Below are 20994 nucleotides of genomic sequence, written 5' to 3'. Positions count from 1 at the left end.
CAATTTTAGTGATTAATTGATCTATAGTCTGTATAATATTGTAAATAATTGAAAAATGTTGAAAGTTGCCAGACAGTGTTGACTTTTTGAAAATGTATTAACACCCCTGGAACAATCTGAGAATTTTCAGGAGATTCACATCAAACAGTGTCATTAATGTACCATTTAAGAATAAGGTAATGGTAAGACAGTGTCTCTGGTTTTTCAGGTAAGTTTAGTCATGTCATCCTAGTTTTCCAACCGGATCCATGGGTTTGATGTGCTTGAGGTGGCTACCTAATGCAAATACTGTCTGTAAAAACACACACAATTAAGCCTACACTAACACAGCAGGTATATTTGCATTTGTGATGTGCTCTATGTTTGGATTTTTCATCCCAGAACATCCATTTAGCCTACTTCAGTGCTTCAAATGGCAGTGGCAACGTCTCTCTGCTCTGAATATATGAAACCAAATCTGAATACTGTCTACTCGTCAGGTAAATTCATTGTAGTAAAATTCAGAAGATAAATAACTTACCTACATTTTTGCTATTTCATATTATGATGCAAATTCAAAGCTTTAGAATTTTACAGAATTCTGCATGTTCTTCATGATATTCATGCCACAAATATGTGAGCATGATCTGCAGATAAGTCGTGCAGGAGGCAGGTTTGTCTCCATCAACAACCATAGGAATGTAAATCCTCGCTGTGGGACTGTGGGCTTGTGTCAGCCCCCCTCTGCTCCTCCCAGTGAAGTGTTTGGTTGGACCTCTCATTGATCTCCTCTTTTCTGCCCATACATGCTATAGTATGTTATCTATGCTCATTGAATACTTTGGTCCACTGAAATATGTCGTAGTTTTAAGAAAAAGCTGGTTTTCAAGGCAATGAGATTCTTTCCCAATATCAAAAATCAAACTGTAACAGGACAAAATAAGACATTTGTTAGGAGTTTAAAATGGAGCATTTGCAAAGAACAGGTTAAACTGATGATTCCCTACGAAAATTGCGGCAATATGATTAATTTGACATTCGAAACAATATACTGTATTCATGGTGTGTGCAAAATCAGCTATTGTAGTGCAGATGTACTACACAGAAACCAAGATTGTAATGGATCTAAACATGGTGTGGTTTGCTGGTCATTATTGAGCCTGAGATAAAGCCGCTTATTAGGTCAAACCTGGTAGGCCTAATACAAAGTACAGTACTACCTTTTCTTTTTACAGACTTGTTAACTTCAAAACAAGTAGCACAATGCCTAGTTAAGATAAGATAAGATAAACCTTTATTAGTCCTACAGCGGAAAAAATTGCAGGATCACATTAGCATAGTGGATAGTGCTGACGAAAATCAAGAGAAATTAGTAGAAAAACAAGATCAGAACAAGTATAATATATAGTAATCACACAGTAATGGTATAATAAAGTATGAAATGTAAAAAAAAAAAAAAAAAAAGCTAAAATGTGACATAAAGGGACTGAATGGTTGTTAGTATTGCACAGTGGATTGCAGTTGAATTTGTTTACAATAATCCACATTAAAATAAACTTGTTTTTTTGTTCTTCATTGTTTAAACTGGTGGATAGCGCCGCTGTGTGGTTGTTTCAATAGTCGCATTCCCTCGTGTCCCTTTACCGGTAAGTAGGCGGCGACGCAGACCTGCTTCCTTCGTATCGCAACACTATTGGTCGGCTTCATTGTCACCTGATGTGATTGGTGCTTTCCGGTCTGGGGGCGGGGCAGAACGTTCCAGAACTGGGCGTGACAGAAATGGATGTACGCCACAATGCGTAGTTTCCATGGTGACTTGTACCACATCCATTCAAAATGTTATCGTGTTAGGTTCAATGGTGACACAAAGACGAACAGGTAGTGATAAGGGTAAAGAATATACCCGAAGCAAATCATTACTAAGAAGCAGCAACATGATATTAGTCAGAATATAAGGGGTATTATTTATTTTATAGTACAGTAATGGATGACGAGTTGTGTTCAACTGCCGTTCAGAACCACAGCGCGTAGAAGGGGGCGGGGCTTCTTGTTTTAGAAAACAACACGCGAGTCTGTGGGGTGTGGCGGCGGGCTGGTCACGTGGTTTTTGCGAGTGGCTTAGCGAGGCATCCACACATCTTTGCTGCGACTCCTCTGGTTTGAAAGGTGCACACTGCGTCGGTGTAACCGCTTCGATCTGATAGAAAATACACTCAACGTTATTTGCAAGTAAGTGCGTCCGTTCAACCGACAGTGTTTACGGTGTCTAACGTGACTCAGCCGCTGTTAGCAACCCACACAGCTAACGGTGACGCAGCCCGCGGCTAGCTAACCTAGACCAGCTAGCTAGCTAAACTACGAACATGTGGGATGACACTGAAATTACAAAGTGTGTAAACATGAAGGAAAGATGGTGATTTACCAAGTTAAACGTGACTTTAATAGTTTCACTAACACGTGCTTTGTAGAGAAAGTAAGTTATAAGTGGTGAAAGGGGACCAGCTACATGCTGCTGTGTTTGTGTGCAATTGTGGGATGCTGTATCACTGCTGTTGGCTAATATGTCCCATTTTTTGTCTATTGTTTTCAGTATTTGATCATACAACCAGTATCATGGACGTGACCGTAGTTACCAATCCCACTGTGAATGTGCGCCTAACAACCACCATCTCCTCCTTTGAGGTGACGCGCAGGTTCAATAGAGGGATTAGTATAGCAGAACTAAAGGTGAGACTCAGTTTGTCATGCATTATACTGCTCCAAAGATGCCTTTGCTCTGTACCAATGCACTCATTTTGTTTGTATTGGAAATAGGGGAAGTTGGAGATGGTTGTGGGCGCATCTCCCTCCTGCATGGACCTGGAGCTGTTCAGTGTCTCAGACCTGTTCCTGCAGAAAATGGACGACAGTGAAGCTTTGCTGGGTTCCTATCCTGTGGATGATAACTGCAGGATACATGTATGTAGCTGCTCTGTTTGGAAGCTTTTTTTTTTTTTTTTTTTTTTTTTTTTTTTTTTTTTTTTAAAAATATAATGGCCCAGACCACTGTCGTATTGTGGAAATAAAAAAAAAAGGACAACAGGATTTCAAATCAGTCTTTGGTTCCAAATCCAACTCTGTCTTCATGCCATCAAAAAACTAATTGGCTTCAGATAAGATACTTTGCATTTATTAGCATATTCATTTATTATTTTAGTAAATAGCATTACTATTCAACAACAATGTGATGCTGGCAAAAACATCATTATAACCTGCTTGTTTGAAACTTAGGTGATTTTGCAGTTATAAGCAAAAACATGCAAAACTACTGGTGTGGTCTTTTTTTTTTTAAAGAAAATGTATTTGTCTCATCCTGAATCACAGGTTATTGATAAAAGTGGTCAGATCAGCGAGTACACTGATGTTTCCAAAGTGGAGAAGTTTGAACTCCCAGATGACGCCTATAATAAGAGAACAGGTACGGTCTGACATACTGCAGCTCCTCTTAGATTTGTAATTTTCACAGCATTAACTATTTATTCTTGTACTTTCTATGCTTGTATGCATAAATAAATACAATAAATTCCCCCAATTTCATGATGAAATGTGGCTATGGCAGCTGCAACGGATAACATTATAGTCACCTAAACAACATTTTAGCTGGATTGATTAGTTGATAGCGGTTACAGATAATGAACGAATGAATGATTAGTTGATTAATAAGTCTAAAAAAATGAAAATTAACCATTGACTTTAAACCAGTTGGTAAAGCACTCACTAATGATAATTGATGTTAGTTGCAGTCATAGAAGAAGAAAAAAAACAATACATCCATCATGAAATTCCTGAGCTATTTTTATTTAAAATGATGTATTAGTATGCTTACAATGACAAATGTTGTAAAGGAATCATCTCAACTTATTTGGTAGACGTTCTGCAGCATTCACAGTCTGCAATATGCTGTGTTTTTTTCAATCCAACTTTCTGTCCTTCAGATTCAGCAAGGTCATTCATGAAGAAACATGGTGTGGGTCACTTCAATGAGGAAGAAATGGCCAAGAAGAAAGCTGAGCTTGCTGCTCGGGAGGATGAACAGAAGGCTGCTGCTGATACTCTATCCGCTGGCAGCAGATGCAAAGTGCAGGTCCCTGGACAACCCACAAAGCTTGGCACAGTCATGTATGTTGGTAAGTGTGAAAACGTCTTAGTTGGTTTACTTTCTGTAAGACATTGGTATAAGGAGGATTTTCTCTCTAACGGCAGTCTTTGGAGTAATTTATTATGAACTATTAAATGGTAAATGGACTTGTACGTCAGTAGCGCCTTTGTAGTCTTCCGACCACGTAAAGCCCTTTAACACTACATGTTATTCACCCATTCACACCCCTTCATACAGTGATGGCAGGGGCTACCATGCAAGGTGCCACCTTCCCATCAGGACTGTCTAATCATTCATGCCCGCACATACACCGAAGGCCCAGCTTTCAGTAGCAATTTTAGGGAGGAATGATGACCCTTCTTATACATTGCCCCACTAGTTTTAGAAGACTAAATTAAATGCTGGATAGGCTGCTAAAGAGAAAATCCTTGACATTTCATCTGATGTGAATAAAAGCATCAAGTTTAATTTTGAAACTGTTTTGCTTGAGTACGGATCCAGAACAAAGTCTCAATGTCCTATAATGTATATATTGCAAGTTATTCATTGTGTCTGGTAGTTCACTTTGCTCAGTGAAAGAGAATGTGACAAACCAATCAGTGTTTTTGTTTTCTCGGAGAGAAACACGATGGCTTGAACCAAATGTATGACATATTAACCTAAATTATGTCTCTCACTATAAAAAATATATAATTCTAAATTAGTTTTTTTGCCTGTTATTGTCAGTTTCAGCAGTGAATGTAGACTGAATTAAGGATCTTGACTAAGCAAGTGACATCAGTAGTAGTAGTAGTACCTGAGGTTACAACAATGTTGACATGTCCTTTGCAGGTACAACAGATTTCAAGCCAGGCCACTGGGTTGGTGTGAAGTACGATGAGCCCCTGGGAAAGCACGATGGAACGTAAGAGCATTAACATTTTTTTTTATATATACTTATGCACAATGTTCATCATGTTGGTCCTGATTTTGCAATTGACCCTGTCTCTTATTGAATTGTTTCCCCACAGTGTTGCCGGAAGGAAATACTTTGAATGTGAGAACAAATATGGTGGATTTGTGAAGCCCCTGAGTGTGACTGTGGGAGACTTTCCTGAGGAGAATTACGATTTAGATGAGATGTAGGACTGTAATGTGACAGAGGCTGGAGTTTTTTCAGCCCTGTGATTTGAGCGTGAATCTCAAGATGCTTTATTCACCAACCAGAGATTGTCAATGTAATTCAACTTTCTGTTTTGTGCTACTCTGGAGCGTATGATCTAAAGAGCGGAGTCAAAAGATCTTTTGGTTTAAGTTCCTTCTCACTAACGCTGACGCAACCTGATAGATGTGAATGTCAGGTAATACATCTCTGTGTACTGAATATGATGATAATATTTCAGGATATTTACACCAACAAGGTTTAATATAAGAGGGGTTTTGATGCATGTGAGGCAGCATAATGAAGGTTATATGTGGTCCTTCACTTCATGCACTTCTGTTCAATTGAGTTTACTTCCTCTAGTAGTACTTAATGCTTCCAAGCATTCTCAACATTTAGTTTTTATCAAGTTTGTACAAAGATGATTGTATATAACTGTTTATAGTTAATGGTAGTCTTAGGATTTTTTGAAGACTGTAAATTGCTGAGTTAGTGGTCAAAGGAAAAAGCCCCCCTAAATTACTTTGAAACTTAACAAAAAGTGGCATTGTCTTCCAGACTACAGACGTCACATACATACCTCCAATTGGGTAAAGAATGAAAAACATTTTCAAATCAAGATCGGTACTTAATGGTCAAACTCATTCCACCATATTTCGCTTATGTATGACAGACCATATATTCACAGTTGAAGAGAGAAGAATAAATAAATCTCATCCAACAGTAGCGTCAATAGTTCACGGTGCAAAAAAAGCTGTTTAGAGCTACATTGGTGATCAATGTCTGGAATCAGTGTGAAAGTATGCAAGAGTAGATATTTTTCATTCATTGTGCTTGTACTATGTAAAACTCAATTTGTATGTTTCCAAGTGGAAATAATATGTAATTCCCTTTAACAGACTAAATTCCTCTTGTTTAAAATTAAATTGTGTGAACTTGAATGTGTCCTGCTTGTACTGAACCACTGGGAGTTTTTTTCTTCGAGTTTAACATTTGAAATGGTAAAGCTCAATCTAACAATTTGTAACGTAAATGTCATCGAGCAAATGCTCTCCTGTGTATAAAGAGATGACAAAATCCAAGAATATAACCAATAATTATGGAGTTAATTAAAAATGACCAGTAAAGTAGCTCTGGTAAATCTTCCAAAATTGTCAAATTGGATACTAAATAGGGATTTTTCACAGAAGTCCTTAGATGTGTTTCAGAGGACTCAATCTGATATTAAATTTATCTAAAAATAAAAAAAAAACATTACATTTTTAGTCAAACCTAGTACAGCTACTTTAAGTTTCTGTTTAATTGTTTTCTTTACTGTAGTTCCATTTAAGCAGGACACAATTCAGTTTATGTACAATCTCTGTTAGCACTTTCTATTCATGTCCTTCATCACATAGTATTGCACAGTTGTTGATTAAGTAGTGGTCATTTAGCGGTATGATAAAATCTGAAGCAAGCCAGTTTGTTTCCCATCTGTTTGAAATGTATTTATAATGTACTATTATATGTATATTTTGATTAAATACCAGGTTGGCTATCAAAGAAATATTTAAAAACAAGCAAAAACTATGAAATGTTCACCCTACAGTTAACTGACTTTCTCTCCATTATAATCACCACAACACTCTGCTTCTGAAATGAATGATTTGCCTTATTTATCATTTGTTTTATGTAACCGGTCCAATACTGTAACACTATTGCAACTGCAACATGGTTTTTCATCATCTAAAGTTTACAGAAGAAATATAGATGAATTATTCTTGTGGGTTTTTTTCAATGCAATGCCATTACTTACAAAAATGTAATGCTCTCTTTTGCTTTTATAAAAAAAAAACTTTCTTCTCCAAGGTGCTGGTGTTACTATGTGCCAAAGGGTAATGCATATTAATAAAAATGATTTGCCAGTACAGGAGCGTGTGATTGAGTTGATATATCTTGTACATGCAATATGATAGACAATTTGCTCTTTGCCTGAGACAACCTTCATTACCCTTAATCTTTACTTAAAAAATCATGTTTGATTTTACAATAGTCATTCTGTACTTCACAGATTATCATGCCCTCTGTGGCAAATTTGGGTTTTGTGATTTTAGCAAGTTTTAATAAAACTGTCTTTAATAATGAAGTAGCAAATGTGTATTGCAAGCATGCAAAACATCTAGAAGAAAAGAAACCAATTAGCCTGGATGCTGCATCCAAGACAACAGGACAGGGTGCTGTGGTGACAATACGTTATCCACAATATTCATGGTACAGAAGTATTATCAGCGAGGTATACTTCAAATATCAAAAGTAAAACCACTCATGAAGAATTGTCATTTTCTGGAAGTTATTATCTTGTTGGAACAGTTGTACTGATGAATTACCAGGTATGCAGCCTTTAATACTGTAACAAGTTCAGATTGAGCTGAGGTTGAGGTTGACTACTGTATATAAATGCAGTATTTGCCCCTGGAAAGCAGCATACAGCAGGGTTTCATTTTCAGTAGCCTGAAATGGAAATGCTCAAGTAATGTACAAGTCCCTAAATATTGTATAGTGTACGCTTGAGTAAGGTACTTTCTATCACTGCAAAATGTTGACCTCATACTAGAAGTGCGTCCTTGGAGGATGACAGATATATTAAGAGAACAATTACAACTTGTTATAGAAATGTAATAAACACCAACTAGATACTTCATTTGTATGTTTTCTGGAAGATTGTAAGATTGTAAAATAATTTGGCCCATGCATGACTAAGCACGGTGTTTCATCAGCCCCGCTGTGTCTCACAAAAAGCACCTTACAATATTTAACAGCCTCACATCTTTTTATTTTATTATTATCACTCCCCTGAAGACGCACGTCACTGCAGTGACGCGTCACACTGTCTTATCGCGAGACGGAGCACAGTTTCCCAGGCAGCAGTGTGCTGTGTGTGTGCGCGACAGAGACAAGGAAAGATGGCGACGCAGGAGAGCGAAGCACCCAAAGCTATCGAGGGCAACGGCGAGGTAAAAATGAATGACACTCTAATGATCCTGTTTGCTCTTCCCGTACAGATGAAGGCGGCCGTTATTTATCCGTTAGCTCGTTAAGCGTGCGACCGTTGACGTTTAAAAGTCCAACCGACCGTTGCACGAGCCTCAGTGACGTTGTCAGTGCCGGTTGGTTTTTAAAACGACCCCCACCTGCCGTTAGCAGTGTGCTGAGAAATCCTGACGGTTGGCGAGTGGAGCGGAGAGAGGTGTTAACGGCTAAAACTCCATATATGGCACAACGTTACACACAACTGACATGGTAACGAGTTGACTCAACGTGTGTCCGCGTGACTCAACGGGCTGCTGCAGTGTGTCAGTTGGCTATCACAAGGCCTGAACCGGAACGACGCAGCTCGGCTTCACGGCCAGGCCGGGCTCCGTCAGCTCTAACACATGTGTACTGTCCGACATGTCCCCTGTTCGTCTTCATCTACTGTCGTTACAGGGAGAGGACGGGAGGCTGGATGTAAATCTGGCAGCTCATCTTGATAAAATTGTCAAATGTGATTAATTGGATGTAAAACACGTCAAAATGGTTAACCCTGGATTATGCTCTCTCACACTTTTAAAACGGCTATTTAAAGTAATTGGGACGATATTTAGCCATCTAGCAGTTATTTCTGGACTGACAAATGTCACAAGTCGCCACTGGTCAAAGTGAATCATCTCTCCAGAGGAAAACCACCGGCTCTGCTTCATTAAAGTCTGTCTCCAGCTGAACAAACACACAATAATGACGTGACAAGCAGCTTGTTAACCTGCACCACAGTCTGCTCCCTTCATCCTGGAGACCACGGCAGACCAGCACGATGATTTAGGATTGATCAGTGAATCATAATTAGGTTAAACTTGAGTTTCTTTAGGTTCCTTTGATGGTTTCTAAACCCAGACCATGCCTCTCATGTCCTTTTTATTAATATTAATATTATTACATTGAAGTCTCAGGGTTGAGCTCAGATTAAGCAATGACAAATCTGAGAATCTCAGAAAGGCCCAGAAGGTTGTTGAACGACATTGACTTCCATTTTTTTAAGCTTTTTCCAGGGTTAAATGTTGCTAAACTGTTTTTGGCCATTTTTGTACACATCATTAAGGATTTATCTGCCATAATAACCTAGTTTAGCTCTGTGATTCAAATCTAAGTGTTAGAATCTAGGTCAAGGAAACAACGTGAGCTATTAGTTTTAGATGAGGCAGTTATGTTGCTCTTGAGTCCCACTGCTGGTGAATCAATTGAACTCAATTTCTGAGGTATTAATCTAGGGAAAACACTAAGTGGCTTTTTATTTTCTCAGTTTTTATGTTATATTCCTGCCGGTTACAGGTGTAACTGTTTTGGTCCCAGCACAACACGCGTGAAGAAGTCAGCATTTTCATGTCTAAAATAATCATCCATTTTCCTTGTACGAAATGTCCTTTTTTTAAAAGTGGTCTTTAATGTTGCAAATAAGCATTTTAGATCTGATGGAAAGCCTTTTTAGCCATTAACAATTTACAAACATTCAACAGACATGCCTTTTTATATCCTTAGTTATGTGCCTATGTTGAATATTAGCTCACTTCCTTCTGTATAGAAGTAAGCTATGTGTGATGCATATTGGCAGTGAAAACTTCACCTCTGTGAAAGACTGATTTATCTTGACTGTTAGTTTCCTGTCAGACACAAACTACCCAGTGTAGACCATTTACTCTGGACCCTGAGTAGGTGGTTAATTGTTAATCCTCGTTCAGTGTGTGTAAATCGTAAATTATTATCTTGAGCTGGAATGGCTAACCTTGTTTCTCTTGTAGAGCAAGTATTGAAGATCTGTAATGGATATTACGTTGATCCCTCCAGGAGACAGAGATCCATGTCTCAGATAATAGAATTGCTTCTATTTCAACACAACAGGACATGACATCGAGGATGCAAAGATCTATTTTGAGCTGTTTCATGGCCTTGAAATTCAGTTTGTGATGGTGCTAGGATGGCGGCTTATCACAAACCTCAACATTTCCGATGTTCAGTTAGCCGTTTCTTGGCCCCCTTGGCAACTTAATAACCTGCTGAGCGGAAAACATATTTTACCTTCAAGTGTTTGTTTCTAGAGGCCAACCTCTGGTCTCGGTTGTGTTGGTGACAATGGGGGAGATTAGATGTTTAGATAGTGAATGAGTCTCATGACTTGGCATATGCTTGTGTATTGTGTCACTTGAATACAATGTGGCCTTGCCAGAGGGGAGGGTGGGGTGGGGGTGGGGGGACACTACATGGACACGCTGAAGAAAACTAATCACAGATTTTACTGATTATAATATGCTAATATGTATGCTGATACTTGCATGATAAATATGTTCTGTTATGTCAAAAGATCAAAGTAGTTAATGGCCCTTTTAGAAATAAAATATCTCAACTTGGGTGCCCCTCGTATGTCGTCTTTATATATCGTTCTGTAATTTGTAATTATTTTAGTGTTTCATCAACAATTTATTTTCATCAGTAAATCTGTTCAACGATTTGTAAAACGTTATAAAAGTCAATAAAACATCATAATTGTCTCTGTTTTCCACAACCCTATGTTTTTTTTTTTTGTTGCTTTTTTTTTGTCTGACCAGAACAGTCCAAACCCGTATTTATTCAATTTACAATTGTATTAACAGAGAAAACGGCAAATCTTTATATTTGAGAAGCTGGAATGAGAGAATGTTTGGCTGATATACTGTTTTATCTAGACAATTAAATGTAAGTTCTGCCATGTGTGGATTAATTGTATTTTTGTCATTTTATCAATCCTTAAAAAAAAAAAGTACTATATTCTCTCAGTTTTGACCGTAGTTTGAGGGTGAATCAGTCCCCTATAAATGATACTGTGTCATATCACCACGTTTGGCTGTCAGTAAAGTGTCTCCTTTGGCTACACTGACCGTGTTTCTGTATGGTTGTAGGTGAGCAGTAATGGGTCTGCTGCTACAACAGATGGGCAGGCTGTGCAGACGGCTGAAAATGCACAGGATCCTCAGCAGCAGCAACCAGCACCCAATGCATGGCAGGTCATTAAAGGAGTGCTCTTCAGGTGAGTTTTTCTTTTTAATGCATGGCAGGTCATTAAAGGATTCCTCTTCATGTGAATTTTTCTTTTTTTAATTTGGCTGGCTCACACCTTCTTTATAAGTGGAGAGCCTGCCCACGGATAAAAATCGTATTCTGACACTATGGATGTAATAATTAACACAAAACCAATCCCGTACCCTTCATTTATCTGTCTGACAACCGATAAGCCTCTGGGGAAAAGGGGCTATAATTCTGGGGTTCTGGTGTTGCCAGTGGATATCCGGGCCTCGACTTCACCTTCTATGCGCTGCTCATTGTTTACGGTCCGAGTAGCAACTTTGTAGTGATTTGGCCAATGTGTTTAATCTCTTTTGCTCTCCACACAGGCTGTTTATTCATCCAAAGACTGCTCGAGTGTGATAAGTCACTATTGTTCTGATGTACAAACTGAAATAAGAAAGCTTCTGATCCCAAAATCTTGACCTGTTGCTGACAACTTCTGCATGTGATACAGACTTAGTTTAAAGAGATTACTAAATGTATTACTGCTGACATTGGTGGTTTGGTGAAGGTCAGATCTCTAAAGAGCACACTAATAATGGTTTACTTAATGTTCAGGGATTTTTCTAATGGACAGTTCAAAAGTATTACTTTCAGAGTGTGATGGATGGAAAAGAAAAACTCCTAGACTGTCTATCACTTGTACTCACTCTAATAATAACTATGTGGTCCACCCGCTTACATCAGGTAAGCACCATCTGTACCAAAAAAGTGAGTACAAGTAATCAACGATTAAATGGCATTTTTTGGTTCTTTCACAGTCCGATTATGATTCGATGCACATGTTTTATCTGCAGTGCAAGAGCTTTGTAGTAAGTCTGGATGCCCACTGAAACACGGTTATAAGCAGAGAACTATTTTTCTAAATTAGTAAAAAACCAGGGTATGTATATGTTTTTGAAGTTATAGTTTCTGCTATTGGTACTAGAAATTCGGGTGTGAGATTTCCATGATGGAAAATAAGGTTATTGAGCAATTAATGTCAGGGTTGCAAACTTCACTCGGTGCGTATCTTTGCCCGAGGGGCAGAGCTCTACTCTTACACACACTTGCACATTGACAAGTTTAAACAAAAGCGGTCTACTTTGAATGTAGTCTAACTGTTGGGTACTTAACTTAGTTTTGCAAATTCTTGTAAACTTAGCTGCTGGCCAAGAAAAACCAGCCCCTCCTCCCTTTACCAGCGTTACCTACAGCCTGTAATTCATCAGCAGAGGGAGGACGACAGGATGAATGACTGATGTCTGTGTTCTTCATTCTTTCTAATCTGTATTCAGTATTGTGATTCATTTAGTGACATTATTAGATTTCTTTCTAGTGAGATATTATTTAGTTTATATAGGCTGATGACTTTGCTGTTGTAAACATTACTGTTGACAGCATCTAGTTATATCTGATGGATGAATATATTCTAATCCAGTTCTGGATTTGTTCTTTAAAACAAATTATATTATGTCATCTTTCTATTGTCTGTTTTTTTCTCTTAACTTGGACTCATCTCTTATTAACCAGATCTTCTTTTCTCCTTACTCTGTTTTCACTTATTTCTCCAGAATCTTCATAATCTGGGCGATCAGTAGCTGGTTCCGTCGAGGGCCTTCAACTCCAGACCCCACTACGCCAGCCGGGGCACCCAGAGTACCCAGCAGGAACCTGTTCCCCAAGGACACCCTCATGGTATTACACTGGTCCCCTCTGTCCTTTGCCTTTTATCTGCACGGCCAGTTGTTTTTAATGGAATTGAAGCTGTTTGTTCTTAATCATTCCTCACAATGTGACCTCCTGAAGTATTTTGAAAGCGCACATTGCTGTATCTTCCTTTCAGACTAACTCGCTTGCTCTCCCATGACTCTTTAATATCATAAACACCTTTCTCACCGTTCCTGCAGGACCTGTATGTGTATGTGTCCCAAGATGAGGTGTTCTCCGACTTCAACAACACAGAATCCCTGTTCTGGTTCCACCAGGACCTGGTCTACGGAGACTGGTCCATTGGGGAGAACGGGGATGGCTGTTACGAGATATATAAGGATATGGACATCCCAGAGGTGAGGATGAGGGGGAGGTGCAATGTGAGAGAGATGCAGCTGAAGAGAGAGCTGACAGACAGTAGATGGGTTGTGAGAGGAAACGGGTATTAGTTTAAGATATGAGATCGACGTTGGTAAAGCACAGGACAGACAATTTACTATGAACTTGACAGATTTGTAATGTGTATTTGTCTGAAACTCTAATACTTGTTCTTGTTTGGTGTGTACTTGCAGAAAGTGCAGCAGAACGGTTCCCTTTACATGCACGTCTACTTCACGAAAAGTGGATTCCACCCAGATCCAAAACGCAAGGGGCAGTATCGCAGACTGGCAACAGTTCATGCAACACGGAGTAAGCACATATGGGAAACGCACAACAAAAGTTGTAATTGTATATATATTTTTTGGATTATTTCTAAGTGTTAACCTTTACTTGTTTACTCTTTCAGTGCTGAATAAATTCAAGCGAAGAAAGTATATGAAGACCAAGAATCTGCTAACGGGCGAGACAGAAACAGATCCCGAAATTATCAAGGTTTGATATCTTTCTATTTATTATTTTGTACACTGTAGAGCTAAGATAAGATAAGATAAGATAATCCTTTATTAGTCCCGCAGCGGGGAAATTTGCAACTAGACTGATATACATTGACAAGGCCTATACATCACTAATATTAGCTTATTGCAGATATATCTGTATCTGTGGGCTTGTCAAGTAACAAGAAATTGCAGTAAAGATACGTCATACTCGATTTGAGGTACTTTAGATGTGGTATCGCAACTACATTGTTTGTTCACTAGCGATCACTGAGAAGTTTAGTTTTCAACTGTATCTGCATATCTGTGACAACAACAAAACCAAAGATTGAATGTTATTTTAAAAAAAAAATTAAAAAATATTGTAGTTTTATTATCAGATTTTTTTTAAAAACTCCAAAATATCAATTTCAGCCACAGAAATCCAGTGTCTGTTAGTTCATAGCACACTGTGTTTAAACTCATGTTATGACATGTTTACTAATAAATAACGACTATAAATACATCTACCAAAATCAAATGAATTAAAATCAATAAGTTGACAAGTTAGATTTGGCTTTATATTCGTCCTATTATCAATAGAAGACAAACTGCTCTTCGTAGATGATGTTGCAGCTCATCACTGACCTGACAAATCAAATGTGTTTCCTTACAGCGAGCAGAGAGCCATGGTCCAGTGGAGATCATCTCTCATTGGCACCCCAACCTCACCATCAACATGGTGGATGACCACACTGCCTGGGTTAAGGGCTCTGTCCCCCCTCCTCTTGACCAACGTAAGTTCCTCCCACTCCCCTCTTTGCCCGGTCCCAACTACTAGTTATTATTCTGTCAAACCATCATTGACATTTCCACTTTTCTATCACTAGATGTTAAGTTTGATGCCGTAAGTGGGGACTACTATCCCATTGTGTACTTCAACGACTACTGGAACCTTCAGAAGGACCACTTTCCCATCAACGATACCCTGACGACACTCCCACTGCGCCTCTCCTACTGCCCACTCTCCTTGTGGCGTTGGCAGCTGTACGCTGCCCAAAATGCACGTTCACCTTGGAACTTCCTACCTGAAGACACCTACGAGCAGTCCGATGAAGACCAAGACTCTGTCAAGGTAAGAGGTCAAGAGTCACAAAGCAAAAAGCTCAAAAAAGGAAATTGTACTATATGTGATAAGAGGGAAATGGGGTTTTTTTGGGTCGTTTTTGGAACGCAGGTTCGCTTTTGGGTTTAGTTGAAATAAGGATATTTAATATAATTAACAGGTGATATATGACACACCAGCAGTGTGATGTATCCTTAGTGTGGGGTTTGCATAGAAACATGCTGTATTTATAATGCTTTTCCATTTTTCTATTCTCTTTTTTTAAGATTTTTGTTGATATTTAAAGATTAAAAAAAGATATTTGAATAACTTTGAGGCAGGTGTAGTTTTTCAACAGTCATGTTAACTCAAACAGTTCTGCTTTTTGGCAGGATATCTTTGTATGACATATTACCTACTGTGCACTACATCTTTACTTACATCTCAGCTGTCCATAAGTGTCTAATGAAATAAAGTGTCTGACACTGAAAACACTTTTGTACTGCAGTGCAAAAAAGTGATTGAAGTTGATCTAAGATAAGATAAGATAATCCTTTATTAGTCCCTTCAGTTAGTTACATGTAAGGTGTGATGTTTGATTGTCATACTATGTAATGCACCTCGTAGAAAATCCTGTACTGGTATACTGTCATTTTAGTTGGTATTGACATATCACAATAGTATTGTTGTATAATTGGTTAAAAATTGAGATGATGTTACACCTGTAATTTAAGATTAAAAACCCTCTCTCTTATAGGTGGCTCTTTTGGAAACCAACCCGTACCTGCTGGGACTCACCATTGTTGTCTCCATTGTGCACAGCATTTTCGAGTTTCTTGCCTTCAAGAATGGTAAGTTCAAAGCAGCCTGTCTGTATTGAGGACAACAAAACATAGATTGCACCGTGTTTGTCGACCCCCTCAGTTTCAACTTGCCACCATCTCCTCCTCAGATATCCAGTTCTGGAACAGCAGACAGTCTCTCGAAGGCCTCTCTGTGCGCTCAATCATATTTGGAGTCTTTCAGTCTCTGGTCGTGCTGCTGTACATCCTGGACAATGAAACCAACTTTGTGGTGCAGGTCAGCGTCTTCATCGGCCTTCTTATTGACCTGTGGAAAATCACCAAGGTCATGGATGTCAAGGTAAGTCAGAGCAACACTTGTTTTTTCATGCTAAATAATGTTTCTTAACTCTATTTATTTCAATCTTCAATTTTGGAAAAAAAAAAAAAAACTACACTTTTCCCCTTTAAGCCAGTGGGCTCCTGTCCTCAGTCTTTAACAAATATTAAAAACGTCAGACCAACTTAATGCAGCCTATTTCACTGAGTTCATCTTCAACCAGAAAACTGGGGGTTAATCAGTGAATGTTTTAAGATGATGCTTGGTTTGAATGAAAACCAGCAGACTCCCTTTACTAGACTGACTTTAGAAAGAGACCTTGAAGCCACACAATTGCATTTGATGGTGATGCGTTTCAAACTTTCCCTTTTGTTATTCCAAAAGCTAACCTATAGTACCTGTCTATTCTACTGTATGTTGTGCTATTATTTCCATATACCAGTAACCACCTATGTTTGTCTCTCTCCAGTTGGACAGAGAGAACAAAATTGCAGGGGTGTTGCCAAGATTGGTATTCAATGACAAGTCAACATATGTGAAGTCTTCAACCAAAATCTACGACGATGTAAGTGAAACCAATACTCGACTGCAACATCATTCTGAGGACTCTGCTTTCAAAATGACCTTTTAGAGGACAATATATTTTAAACCGGATCATTTATGAGTATGTCTGATAGGTTCCTTCAGCTCTGGACTGTAGTTGACCAAGTGTTTCTCTTCTGAAGCACGTCTTATAAAAAGCAAATTAGTCATATTTTATATAAGTCAATTCCTTATTATTTGGGATAAAAACCTTTTTCTCTCTTGACCTGTGAACAGATGGCCTTCAAGTACCTCTCGTGGTTGCTCTACCCTCTGTTTGGCTGCTACGCCGTCTACAGTCTTTTGTACGTAGAGCACAAAGGCTGGTACTCATGGGTACTCAGCATGCTCTATGGCTTCTTGTTAACCTTTGGTAAGTGTCTGAAGCATTTATATATTTCACTCGACTAATTATCGTTTGTCTTGTTTGTCCTTTTTGTTGTAGAGGAATATTTATATTGATTGCCAGGAGTTTAAAGTGTTTGCATGGTCTAATGGCACTTAAACAGAACTTCATGTATGGTAATGTTAAAACAAAAAACATTACAGCTTAACTCAAAAAGGAAAAAAATGTACCCATTACAAATTTACTTGATAGTTTATTTGGTGTGTAATGTAACTGCCTATGAATTAGCTATTGGTAATTAAATGATGCAGGGAACACGGTTGTATACAGAATGTTATTAGCTATAAATTAAAATCTCTGATCTCTGGGAGGCCTTCAGAATAGAAAAAAAAAGACAGTAAATATCCTAAATACAGAAGTATACAAGAAGTTATTGCTGAAGGCTATCAGTGTTTTTCATTGAATGTCAGTAAAATGTATTTTAAAAATATGAAATAAATAAATAATGTACAGGAGTAAAAAGAGAGATGTTATATACAAATAAATTGTAGTTTAACAGATTTTTTTATATAAAGCATCACAGATTTTTCATGTCTTTGTTGGGATTTTAACTTATTTCTTATATACTGTAACGGTTATAATTCAACATATTTTCTATACTCATTCTTATTTCTATCCCTGGAACTGTTTTTATATTTATTTTCTTAACGTATTATTGAATTTACTTTATTGGTTTAGTTCCTGTTTATGTTGATCTACTTTCAAAGGCCAGAGATTCAACTGATTATTATATTCGTCTCTCTTAATTATCCTGTCTCTAAGTGGATGAACACACCGCTAATGTTTTCGCACTTGCATCATGGTTACGTATCCAATTCCCAATAGCCTCTGCTAATGTGCTGTGTATTAATAGACTTCACTTAGTCACGTTGCTTATATTTCCTAACTGGTGCCCTCCTTCCTATATCTGCTTTTGGTTTTTAGGTTTTATTACGATGACGCCGCAGCTATTCATCAACTACAAAATGAAGTCCGTGGCCCACCTCCCATGGAGGATGCTCACCTACAAGGCTCTCAACACCTTTATCGATGACCTGTTTGCCTTCGTCATCAAGATGCCCATGATGTACAGGATAGGATGCCTCAGAGATGGTACATCTTCCCTCATCTAGATCTTGCATTTCTTTATGAATTCACGTAGAATACTCATTTAAAGCCATTCAACATCTTCTAAGAAGCCATTTTTAGTGTGTAGCACAGATGTACAGTGTTTTTGCTGTAGGTGGTTTAATGTTTGACTCATTCCCAGCATGGTGTTAACGAGAGTAGGCGTGCAGTAATCCAGACAGATTTTGTTTAAAGAGGTGTCCTGCTCACCAGCACTTTTGTTTTGACTCTAACACACTGACACACGTTATCAGTCATGGCTTTGTGTTCGATTCCCTGTAACCAGTGAGCAACTTGGAAAATCATCATCAGCCTTTGATGCCTGTCACATTATCTGTTATAATTAATCCTCCACCAGATGTTGGCACTAAATGCAACTGTGCGGAGTAATTTGGTCACACGGTGGCTCATTTTAGCCCCTTAAACGTCTTCTTTTACTAGATGGTCTGTAAAATGTGCACACTCCGTCCCTCTTGATGATACGCTGGTGGGTCAGTTGAGGAAATGTACGTTTGTCATCTGTAGGTGATGTCATTATTTCAGTCACCATTAGCTCAGCTCCTGAGTTGGTTTACTGGGTTTCACTTTTCATAGTGTGGCGTGTGTCCGCCATTGAGTTCTGATGTTGGTTGGTCTTGAGTGGTCAAGTTCTAAATGCACAACAGATTGCTGATGCTTCTGGATAGTTTTAGTGCCAAAACCAAACATGGATGCCTCTAGTTGTACAAATTTGTTTATGATAACCAAGCTAAAGGTTTGAATTGGAAATAAAGACTTTATTTAACCTCTTAAACTAAGTAGGTTTGTACTTGGTAAGGGAATTATGCTTTTAAATTATACTTGATTCTCACTGGACTAACCTCTGTCTCCTTTTCTGCAGACGTGGTGTTCTTCATCTACCTTTACCAGCGCTGGATCTATCGGGTTGATCCCAACAGGATGAACGAGTTTGGCACCAGCGGAGTGGAACCCGTCCCAGACAGCACGGAAGCGGCAGACGCTGCTCCTGACACACCGGCCGCCATCACAGACAAACCAGAGGAGGAGAAGAAGAACGATTAAGCCAGACAACGCCCTTATCTGCCTCCCTGGCCCTCACTTCTGGGGCGAAGAGGACTTGTGGAAATTAGGCAGGGAGGGGAGTCGTCGTTATGCTGTCATGGACGCCACTACAAAAAAAAAAAAATGCAGTTCAACTGTTCCCTATGATTTCTTTGTGGATCCAGAGAATCATATTCAGTGTAGACTTGGTAAATTCTTATTTCTGTTCCCGACCCTCTCGTTTTGCAGTTCAAGTGAAGTAAAACAAAACGTGATGTACTGTATCTGTATGATTTTTCAGAGGGTAACAATGTGTTCGAGTAAAGGTTGGGAGGGGAACTGGTTGCAGTTATACTACATTTTTTTTTTTTTTTTTTATACAGAGTAAAAAAGAGGCTAAGTGCAGCTTTTTTTTTTTTCTTTGTGTAGATTCCTTGTGAATTTTTCTTTTCATTCCATGTGAGCATCTTGTTTCGGATTGCCTGGAACCTAGTGAGTAGTGCTGGAGGAAACTGGAAAGATCCTGAGCCACGAAGGAGGTTAAAAAAGAAAGGTGGTGACTGGAGACTTGATGGACGACCCTACAGGACACTACCCACAAGACAGTGACTCCTACCCTCAAGAAATGGTTAATGTTCTAAACTTGAACATAAAAAAAATAACAGCCTTGTTGGTATTAATATAAATATATTAATATTGTCAATGACTTGATTTTTGTTTTTCAGTCACTGAAGCATTTTTGTATGTCCTCAAACTGCACAGAATCTCAGCTTGTCATGTTAATAATACTGTTGTCAAATCCGTGTAGCAAAAGCTCATTTGCAAGTCTAATTTTATTTTTCCTCCTTCAACCAGATGTCTGATTTTTTTTTTCTAATTGTTTCACATTTACGCTCCAAAACAGATCACCTTGACAGACACAGAGGAGATAGTCAGGTGTGTGTGTGCTGAAATAATTACAGTGTCTCTTGTTTTAATTTTGAGTGCTGTAAACCCTGAAACAAATAGGTTTCCATGTTCGTACATATTAAATTTTGGTTCACTCATGTTTATAGTAAAACTTAAGTGTGATTTTAAAATGTCTATCCAAAGCTTTTTTTTAATTTTACACTTTCTAGATTTTACATACCTTTCCATGTTGAAAAGCAAAACGTTTTTACAAAAGACGATGCAGCTAATCTGTGTGCTGAAACGGCATGCATATTATTTAGTTAGGTCTTTAATGAGAGAAGCAAGCGATATTGTTGGTCAACAGGCTGAAACCAGCAAGTGTTTTTGCTTGGAAATGTGACTCAAATGATTGGTAAATACAGGCTCGATGCACAATTCTGGGATTAAATACTAGCTATAGGAGATGTTTATGTAATGGAACGCAGTGAAAATACTGCAACTAGCACAAATCTAACTTGTTGAAGCAGTCTATTTAATCCTCAGACCAGGGCTGATAAACCTGGCTTCAGATTTTTGAATTTATGTCCACATATTATTTTTTCAGCCATTCAAATAGTAGCACAATAATGGTATTATTGTCTGATTGCCAGGCCGGTTACTGAGTGATGTGAGGCTGGATTGAAGCGTTTGACACTGTTGGTATTCGCCTCATCATGACTTCCTCTACCAGATCATAAGCCGATGTTGAACAGTCTGTCACTTTCCTTTATGAAGCATTTGTAGAAACACTCTGATGCCCAAACCTCGACACTGCATGCGTCTTAC

General features: G+C 38.5%; 2 protein-coding genes across 2 annotated transcripts; both read left to right on the top strand.

The window, feature by feature from the left end:
* Positions 1-2074: 2074 nt before the first annotated feature.
* Positions 2075-7158, top strand: tbcb (tubulin folding cofactor B). The gene is made up of 7 exons (XM_054599831.1): positions 2075-2208; positions 2570-2706; positions 2794-2937; positions 3343-3436; positions 3954-4145; positions 4949-5021; positions 5128-7158. Exons 2-7 carry the CDS (start codon positions 2593-2595, stop codon positions 5240-5242), a joined length of 732 nt encoding a protein of 243 aa, XP_054455806.1. The 5' UTR covers positions 2075-2208; positions 2570-2592; the 3' UTR covers positions 5243-7158.
* Positions 7159-8121: 963 nt separating this feature from the next.
* clptm1 (CLPTM1 regulator of GABA type A receptor forward trafficking) lies at positions 8122-19977 on the top strand. The gene is made up of 14 exons (XM_054597291.1): positions 8122-8251; positions 11204-11331; positions 12923-13046; positions 13259-13417; positions 13634-13751; positions 13849-13934; positions 14592-14712; positions 14806-15050; positions 15778-15871; positions 15973-16163; positions 16612-16707; positions 16962-17097; positions 18055-18222; positions 19118-19977. Exons 1-14 carry the CDS (start codon positions 8201-8203, stop codon positions 19297-19299), a joined length of 1899 nt encoding a protein of 632 aa, XP_054453266.1. The 5' UTR covers positions 8122-8200; the 3' UTR covers positions 19300-19977.
* The last annotated feature ends 1017 nt before the right edge of the window (positions 19978-20994 follow it).

The sequence above is a fragment of the Anoplopoma fimbria genome, chromosome 1 (assembly GCF_027596085.1).
Source record: "Anoplopoma fimbria isolate UVic2021 breed Golden Eagle Sablefish chromosome 1, Afim_UVic_2022, whole genome shotgun sequence".
Classification (NCBI taxonomy): domain Eukaryota; kingdom Metazoa; phylum Chordata; class Actinopteri; order Perciformes; family Anoplopomatidae; genus Anoplopoma; species Anoplopoma fimbria.
The sequence above is the reverse complement of the archived record's forward strand: the minus strand, read 5'-3'. Positions and strand labels throughout refer to the sequence as shown.

Coding starts and splice junctions, on each gene's coding strand:
- clptm1 (XM_054597291.1), top strand. CDS start 8,201: ATGGCGACGCAGGAGAGCGAAGCACCCAAAGCTATCGAGGGCAACGGC. Junction 15,051..15,777: donor AAGACCAAGACTCTGTCAAG/GTAAGAGGTCAA, acceptor TCTCTCTTATAG/GTGGCTCTTTTGGAAACCAA. Junction 16,164..16,611: donor CCAAGGTCATGGATGTCAAG/GTAAGTCAGAGC, acceptor GTCTCTCTCCAG/TTGGACAGAGAGAACAAAAT.
- tbcb (XM_054599831.1), top strand. CDS start 2,593: ATGGACGTGACCGTAGTTACCAATCCCACTGTGAATGTGCGCCTAACA. Junction 2,707..2,793: donor TTAGTATAGCAGAACTAAAG/GTGAGACTCAGT, acceptor TATTGGAAATAG/GGGAAGTTGGAGATGGTTGT. Junction 3,437..3,953: donor CGCCTATAATAAGAGAACAG/GTACGGTCTGAC, acceptor TCTGTCCTTCAG/ATTCAGCAAGGTCATTCATG.